The 8799-nt window shown below is 33.7% G+C and overlaps 2 protein-coding genes across 2 annotated transcripts; both read left to right on the top strand.

The window, feature by feature from the left end:
- The first annotated feature begins 1817 nt into the window (after positions 1-1817).
- LOC105644307 (ATP-dependent protease La (LON) domain protein) lies at positions 1818-5547 on the top strand. The gene is made up of 7 exons (XM_089725673.1): positions 1818-2162; positions 2237-2305; positions 3353-3466; positions 3547-3621; positions 4136-4273; positions 4597-4738; positions 5113-5547. Exons 1-7 carry the CDS (start codon positions 1953-1955, stop codon positions 5271-5273), a joined length of 909 nt encoding a protein of 302 aa, XP_089581799.1. The 5' UTR covers positions 1818-1952; the 3' UTR covers positions 5274-5547.
- Positions 5548-6047: 500 nt separating this feature from the next.
- On the top strand, positions 6048-8121 carry LOC149493851 (uncharacterized). The gene has a single exon (XM_089725594.1). The coding sequence runs from the start codon at positions 6420-6422 to the stop codon at positions 7653-7655; it is 1236 nt and encodes a 411-aa protein (XP_089581720.1). The 5' UTR covers positions 6048-6419; the 3' UTR covers positions 7656-8121.
- The last annotated feature ends 678 nt before the right edge of the window (positions 8122-8799 follow it).

Below are 8799 nucleotides of genomic sequence, written 5' to 3'. Positions count from 1 at the left end.
ATTGCTAGGGATTTTCTTTTGCACTTCCTACTTGGTACCTCCATTGTTGATAATCTATTAGATAGACAACCAACCATAATTCTATATTTTTTTTGTTTGAGCACGAAAAATAAATTAATTTTAGGGCGACAAGAAGTTTGAGCGCGAATAAAAAGAATGCATAAAAATAAAAAAATAATAATAAATTAATAAATAGGAAAAAAATTAATATATGAGTCATGCTGTCTAATGGACTCTTTGTAAATAGAAAGCGTGATAAACAATGTCTATTTTTCTTTTTTGCATATCAGACTCACAGACTAAAAAGACAATTGCATTGGAGAAAATAACTTTTAATTTTTCAGACATGATAAATAAAGTAGAGTAATCCATTGTTGCATTAGAGATGCTCTCAATCGACTTGGATTAAAACAGCTCCATGTCAGCTGGCCACGTGGATCTCATGTGGGCATGTAGCTGAAATCCCGTCTTTGTGAACCGAAGCCTATCTCTACTCCAAATTCACATTTCCGGACTTAAGCTAAAGGGGAGTTTTAATTCAAACATACTCTTATTGAGTCAAGTTGGAGTTCGTTAGAGGGGTAAATTACATCAGTAGTCACTTAATTTTACATATTCTCATAATTAAAACAATAATATGATACTAAAAATTACATATATCACAAAAAAAAAAATCATGATTACAAAAGAATATAAAAGAAAAGGAAAAAAAATGCTACAAAATATAAATGAGTGAAAATTTTTTCTCTTTTATTTTATTTAAAACTTGTTTCATGTAAATGACATTATTTGTTAAATAAATTAATGTTTAGATTTCCAATTAATGTATTTGGAGAAAATATGAATTTTTTAATGAAATATTTTATTTCTATTGTCTTGTTAGTATTTTCAATGACGACATTTTGTAAGTGACCTCCCGTTAAAACAAACATCAAAATTTAGTGACTAAAAAATGACAAATGAAAGTTATGTGACCTTATAAAGTTAAATGTGAAGTTAGGTGACCATTAGTATAATTTACCCCTCGTTAGAGCTTAGCTTTGAAATGAGTTGCCGTGTCGGGTTCGACACAAATTTGCCTAATACGCAACATGATTAGGTCAACATGAACATGATCCATTTAATAATCGTGTCAAATTTGTCAATACGAATATGACATGAAAATTAGACAAATGACACGAACACAATATGAGTAACCCGCCTAATATCATAAATATGTTAAGTGGGTGGTCTTGACCTGTATACGATCCATGTAAACCATCTAATATCATAAGTAGGTTAAGTGAGTTGTTTTTGATCTGTAAACCCTCCACTTAACCTGCTTATAATATTTTTATTTAAATTTTAGCCTATTTAACTCAAATCACATTTTAAAATAAATTTTTATACATAAATTATACAGATTCTCTAAGATTCATAACTAAATAACAAAAAATTAATACAACCATAAAGTTTAAATAGGGCTTTAGTTGAGTATTTATATTTGACGCTAAATTTATCTCTTTACTTTAAATAAACAGATCACTTATCTAATTCGGGTGTTTACACGACATATTTATATTCAAGTTAGGTGATCTGCTTATGATACGAATCCATTTAACTTTAATCCTAACTCTTTATTTCGTGTGTTAAACGTATCGTATTTCCATGTTATGATCCATTTTGACATCCTGAATCTAAATCTCACTCGATTGAATTTGATAAGGACCCGATATCCATCTTCGTCTTTTAACGGACTAATGGGTACCCGGACTGAAACGGTCCAAACCACCAATTGAACATCCCCGCCTACCGCCAAACATTATCCAGATATCCAAACAGAAGGGACCGTTAAAAGACCTGTATTTCCATATTAACTGCTATCTCTACTCTCTTTCCCTTTTCTTTTGCAGAAGAAAAGAGTTAATTATTTTTTTTAAAAAAATTATTCCTATAATTTGTCCTTCTCTTCGATGAGTTGTGGAAGTGGAACAATCCTCGGTCTCTCAAGTATTGCTACTACCCGACTTCCTAACTTCAAATTCTGTACTCGAGTACTATGCCCATTTTCTCGCTTCTCCCTGTTTGCTGGGAATCATCAGCTTAGCACAACCAGACAGCGTCGTTTTTCTCCAAATGCTACCTCCCTTGAGCTGCCTCTTCTTCCTTTTAACATGGGCGAGGTCTAGTCTGCTTTTCATTTCATAAATTTCCCTTCTTATGGCTTCTTTTGCTGATAATTTTTCAATTTTGGCAGGTTCTGGTTCCATCAGAGAGCAAGACTCTGCATTTATATGAAGCTAGATATCTAGCTCTGCTGGAAGAGGTATTAGAAACTGATAGCAAAATATTTAAATATGGGGTTTAAATATAAAATAGAAAAGTTGAGAATATTTGGTGTAACTATTACCAGATAGTGGAGATGTTATCTCTGCTATCCTCTCAATTCCTATGAATAGGACTGTGAGAGGAAAAGAGAGGACAGACTTTTTGTTTGCTTCCACTTATTGGTTTAATTCACAGAAGATGGGAATGAATAAGTTGAAGGTCCAATAAACTGTCATCAAGTTGAAACAAACAACCCGTAGTAGTTGTTTAAATATTGTGTATTGGGAAGCAAAAATTATTGAGGACGGGAAGGATGAAGAAGGGAAATTGCTCATTATATTGTTAGGTTCCTCATGTTAGGCTTGGGCTACTTTAGCTGGTTGTGTTTTCTATAATTGGATATTTGTAGCCTTGCATTGTGTTTCTCCATAAAGTTTTTTTCACAGAATTAGTTTTGAACGGCATTGCAGGATATTCTGTTAAATTATTGTCACACTATACTGAAATGATAGCTGTAGAGTTATTCAATAAAATTAATAATTGTTGAAATATGTTTTGTTTTTGAGGGATGTGGAGATTTTTTATCTGTAGTTTTTGGTCTTTCCTCTGCTGATAGCTTGATAGGAATTATCTAAAATCGGACTGCAGAGGAAAATAATTATGTACTCCCTATAGCATCTTAATATTCTGTTTTTCTGCGTATAATAAAACATGGAATTAAGAGGGGAGAAACATTCTCATGTCTTATCCTTATCTATGTTAGTGCATGCACGTTTGTGAATCCTAATTCTTTTTGTTTTTTATATGCTTAAATACTGAAGTCGTAGATGTTTAAAACTCAAATTTGGTAGATTTGAAGTTTAATTATGTGTCTCATGTAAACTGGTTTCTTCTTCTTTTCTTTTTGGGTTTTCTTTCTTAATTGAGTTGCATTGTATGTTTGAGTCTCACTGCTTGTTATAAGAATTTGTTTTAATTGCTTAGGCAATAGTAAGAAGCAAAAACTAACTGCTTTGCGGTCCATGTCTTGCCTTCATTGTTGCAGTCTTTGTTGAGAAAGAAGAACCTTTTTGTGCATTTTGTGTTGGACCTTATTAGCAGCTCAGGAACTGAAGCATCTTTTGCAGCCAGATATGGCTGTTTGGTTATCATAGAAAATGTAAGGCTCTTTGAAATTTTTAGATCAGAACTTAAAGTTATATGCTTCTTCAAACTAAATTTGGTTTTAGTGCTCTGCAGGTTGAGCGTCTAGCTGTTGGAGCATTAGTCTCTATAAGGGGAATTGGTCGTGTCAAGATTGTGAAATTTTTGCAGGTGAATTTCAAAAGACTAAAGTGCCAACTAATTCGATGCCTTTTCACAACTATAAAAGAAGATGATTTCAGTTTTTGTAGAGAGAATTGTATGCTACTACAGACAAGCTGTACATTCTTACAGACTACTCTTTTTCTTGTTTACCAGGCTAGAATATATTCTCCTTTCTCTTTGAGAAAAGTTAGCCTGCAGTTGTGAATTATGCAGCCTATGCATATGTGCAGTGTGCTGGCCATAATATTGAATGTTACAACTCTCAGGGGCAAAGACCTTGAGATTTATATTGCAATTATTGAATTTTCATGATCATGTTATTGAAGTACTTATTCGTCTTTGAAGTAATGAACTTGAATTCTGCTTTTCATTTCCTTTTTCCCTATATATATATATATATATAGGTTTCCATTTTGAAGCTCCTCTTCCTCTTTCTATTTGGAATACTTCAAATGTGTATCTTGTTATGACTCAGCTTCTCCAAGGCAACTAATTATTTGTTTGCAATTCCAATTTGCAGTCAGAGCCTTACGTGATAGGTGAAGTTATACCAATAAAGGACTGGATTATCCTTGAAGGTGAAAGCATTATAAACTCAAAAATAACTACAGTAAAGGAGGCTCTTTACAGTTTGAATAGCTTGGAAATTAAATTAAAGGTAATCACTGTTTCTGAAATGTGTCCATGAGAGCACAGCGGATTGTAATGTATCCATATATGACAGCAAAATATTGTTGTGCATGTGATGATTTTTTTTCTTTAGAAAAAAATAATGCTATTCATGGATTGAAGGGTTTTAAATGATTTAAATTAGTTATTTTGGATATTATTAGTTTAAATTATTTGAAAGAATGGAACCTGTTATGCGTTCGCTGATTCATATTGTCCAGTGAAATAATTCTTTAATTACTGTATATGGTTTACCATTATATATAACATTTGAGTATAGGATTCAGCTTTCTTTTTATCTCATGTTAATAGGCTCCCAAAGAGGCATTGTTACAGACCCGTATTTTGGACTCTTTAACATGGGCTGAAAAGGAACCGTCTTTGGAATGTGATAAAGCTTTCATTCCATCTCTGGCAGAGCGTATATCCTTCACTGCACTCCAACCTATTTCAGGCAAATTTTTCTCTCTTTTATACTCTTTTTCTTTCTTTGTGATACATCTAAGGTAATCACATAATTGAATAAATTCATTTAATATGATTATTGAGAACAATGGGATTGATAACTTTGACCTTGTTCTTCTGTCTGAGCATGCAAAACCTTTTTTCGTATGCTATGCAATTTCTGGGTTAAATTTATAGAAATACTTGTAAAGTTCCTGTGCACAAGCTAGCTAGAGAAATGGCAATCGACACCTTAGAGGAACATTTGTAAATTACCTTTTTGAAAAGCTTTGTTTTGTTGATTCTTTTTCCCTAATCATTCATGTAATTTTGCTTTGGGAAGAAAATAACACCGGACTAATTTGGATGTGTTGCTTTTTACAGGATCTACTCAATCCGAAATGCTTAAGTTGCAGCAAATGAAGCTAACAGCAATGGGTGTGAAAGACACACAAGAAAGGCTAAACAATTCCTTAGAACTAATTAATGGAAATATTTCCATTGTTGCAGCCAAGCTTGCTATCCAGTCGCTAGAAATACCATAGGCAGTAGATATGAAGTTTTTAAGATTGCATACAGAGAGAGAATTAAATAAATGGAGGAGGCTGTCATGTCTTGTTGCTATACAATATTATAAAATCCGAAACTTTGTGTGAAAGGATTGGTTCAATCAATGGCACAATTCTTATATTGGTTGAAATGAAAAGCCATAGGACTAAGCTTTTTCAACTTTAACCCTTGAGGACAAGGATCTTAGAAAGGGAGGAACCTTAAAAGAAGATGCAACTAATGCAGTGATAATTTATGTTTTTTCTTTCAGCCATTCTATCCTTATTTACAAATTTATTGATATAATTATATGCAATTACATGTAAAAGTGAATTTATTGAAGGATAAAGCAGGAAAAGAAATTTTAAATGCATACTACATATAAAACTGGACAAGACATCCCAAAACGGAACAGTGAACAATTTTTATGGGATGAAGATGGAGCAAAAATTTTTCCGCTTTTCAATATATACTTTTGTATTAGCTTGCAGTTATTTATGAGTATTAAGAGTTGTACAAAACCATCCCTTAACTCATTTAAGGCATTATAAGCTACTTCCTCTGTCCTATAAAAAATAGTTTTTTTTTTTTTTTTTTTCACACGTTAAGAATGGATATTAAATTAGTTCAAATTGAGAGATTGTATATAGAAAAGTTAAAGTTCAATTGTTAATTTATTTTTTAGTTTGCTGAGCTGGATGTCTAGAAGCATCCAAATTAGTTAGACGGCTATTCTTTAGTTCTTTGGATATAAAAGAGACAGTGGGCGATAATTACAACACACTGGAATGAACTGATATTTTTTCATCTTCTTCTAGCTATTCTTTTCTTTACTGCTATAAACACTTTCAATCAAGATTCTTGGTTTCTGTTCATGGTATCAGAGCCTCCATTGAAGGTTCATCGACAATCTCTTTTGTATCCTTAGTTCTGTGTTCATCGATCTATGAACTACCTCATTCTTCTGCTGAAAACTCGCTTTTTGCAAAGATTCGAGATGAAACCCGAAATCCCGATCATGACGAGCAGAACAGAAGCTGAGAACGCTGATGATTTCTTGAAATTACAAAATTTAGATCATCCAAGTTTACAATTGGTGTGCTCCTTTGTCTGGCCCTAACTACCTTTCTTTGCATCGTTCTATGATGATTGTGCTAAAGGCAAAAGACAAGTTAGGGTTTATAAACCGGAAATATGAAAAACCAGATCCTCAGTCACCAAATTTTGAGAAATGGCAACGAGTTGATGCGATGTTAATTTCCTGGATTTTGAACTCCATTTCTAAGGAGTTAGCTGAAGCTTTTCTGTATGTCAGTATTGCTAAAGAACTGTGGGATGAGATAAACCAGAGGTATGGGGAGAGTAATGGTCCTCTTTTGTTTCAAATTAAAAGAGAGATAAGTAACTCTAGTCAAGGAAATTTCTCGATTGCTGCATATTTCACAAAAATTAAGAAACTATGGGATGAGTTAGCGTGCTTCAGGACTTTACCGGCTTGCAACTGTGGTGCATCAAGAATTATAGCTGAATTTGGTAATGAGGACAAACTTATGCAGTTTCTTATGGACCTTAACAGTTCCTATGAACATGTTAAAGGACAGATTTTATTAATGGATCCACTCCCGAATATAAATAAGGCCTACTCTATGATACTAGGTGTGGAGAAACAGAGAGAGGTGAACCATTCACTTCTGGAAGTTAGTGAAAGTCCTACTGAAATGCATGTACAGGGGAAGAACATTGTCAGGGATATTCGATCCGGATATAATAAGAAGAAGAGTAATTGGAAGAAAGATGATCGTTACTGTGACTATTATAAAATTGGTGGCCACTCAAGAGATAGTTGCTTCAAACTCCACGGTTATCCTGAATGGTACCAGGAGTATAAGCAAAAACAGAGAAACTCAGTCACCGATGTTAACTCAGCAGCACAAATGAAAGATACACCTTTGGAGCTGCATAATTCTGACACAAGTGAATCCTACAGTAACTGGAACACAGACCTAACTAAATTGATTCAACAAGAAGTGATCAAAGTGATGAAAGGAAAGTCTTTGTATACTCCTCTAGAAACTTCAAATGCAACAGCAAGCGTGACCAGCATTGCAGTTACTAATACCAGTTCTTTAATTTCTGATGCTTGCATTAAGGTGTGTGGTGATTGGATTGTGGACACTGGAGCCACATACCATATGACCTTTTCACTTAACCACTTTGACCATAACATTAAATTCAAACACCCTAAGACAGTCAAATTACCAGATGACACTATAAGATTAGTAATACTCGTTGAAACCATAAAATTACACCCAAGAATCACCCTTATAGATGTCCTATATGTGCCTAGTTTTAAGTGTAGCTTGATTTCATTTACTTAGTTAACCAAAACCTGCCTCATTTCAGTAAACTCTTTACCAGATTATTGTGTTTTACAGGATATGCAGAGTAAGAACGCTATTGCGGTTGGCAAAGTACAGTATGGCTTATACATCCTCAACTCCCAATCCTTTCAATTTGATACCATTTCCTGTAATAATATCAGCATCTCTGATTGTCATAATAAACATCTCGTAGCATTATGGCATTCTAGACTAGGCCATTATCCCCATAGAGAATCAAACATATACCAAATGTATCAAAGTATGACATGTCAGGTTATGTCTGCCCTATATGTCCATTAGCTAAACAACATAGGCTTCCGTTTCCTGTTAGTGTTTCAGTCACACATGAATCCTTTGAACTTGTACATATTGATCTATAGGGCCCTTATCAGGTAACTTCTATCTCAGGTGCTGTATTCATGTTGACCATTGTTGATGAATATACAAAATATACTTGGATTTACATGTTGTCTTCTAAAACTCAAGTACATATTGCTTTGACTCATTTATACAATTTGATTAACACTCAGTTTCACAAAATTATTATAAAAATTAGAAGTGATAACGGGACTTAGTTTGTTAATCAAAATTGTGAAAAATTATTTGCCTCTCATGTTACCATACACCAAAGATCATGTCCACACACATCTCAACAGAATGGCACTGTTGAAAGAATGAACCAGTCCATCCACCAAGTCAGTAGGGCTTTAATGTTTCAAGCACAATTCCCAAAATCTTTTTGGTTAGAGACCCTATTAGCAGCTGTCCACATAATAAATAGGATACCTTCTGTTATTCTTGATTGGAAATCCCCATATGAAGCCCTCTTTCAAAAGGCACCAAACATAAGTCATCTCAAAACCATAGGATGTCTAACTTATGCAACTAATGTCAGTCCTACCAAGTGAAAATTCAACCCAATAGCCATTCCTTCCGTCTTGTTAGGATATTCTCAACATCACAAAGCTTACAAGATCTATGATTTAAATTCCAAAATTATTTTTCACGCCAGAGATGTCTTTTTTCATGAAACCATCTTTTCTTTTTAAAATTCTGTTCGTATGTCAGTATTTCAGTTTAGTTTGCCAAAATGCAGTGACATAATTTCAGATGCAGACATAGAAGCTACTTTAGACCCTAC

This window comes from Jatropha curcas, chromosome 9 (genome assembly GCF_041381405.1).
Source record: "Jatropha curcas cultivar XTBG-Jc1 chromosome 9, XTBG_Jcur_1.0, whole genome shotgun sequence".
NCBI lineage: Eukaryota > Viridiplantae > Streptophyta > Magnoliopsida > Malpighiales > Euphorbiaceae > Jatropha > Jatropha curcas.
The sequence above is the reverse complement of the archived record's forward strand: the minus strand, read 5'-3'. Positions and strand labels throughout refer to the sequence as shown.

What these genes read in the sequence shown, in the direction of transcription:
- LOC149493851 (XM_089725594.1), top strand. Translation starts at nt 6,420, where the DNA reads ATGATGATTGTGCTAAAGGCAAAAGACAAGTTAGGGTTTATAAACCGG.
- LOC105644307 (XM_089725673.1), top strand. Translation starts at nt 1,953, where the DNA reads ATGAGTTGTGGAAGTGGAACAATCCTCGGTCTCTCAAGTATTGCTACT. An exon ending in GTTTGGTTATCATAGAAAAT is followed by an intron (nt 3,467 to 3,546) that starts GTAAGGCTCTTT and finishes AGTGCTCTGCAG; the next exon opens with GTTGAGCGTCTAGCTGTTGG. An exon ending in TGCACTCCAACCTATTTCAG is followed by an intron (nt 4,739 to 5,112) that starts GCAAATTTTTCT and finishes TGCTTTTTACAG; the next exon opens with GATCTACTCAATCCGAAATG.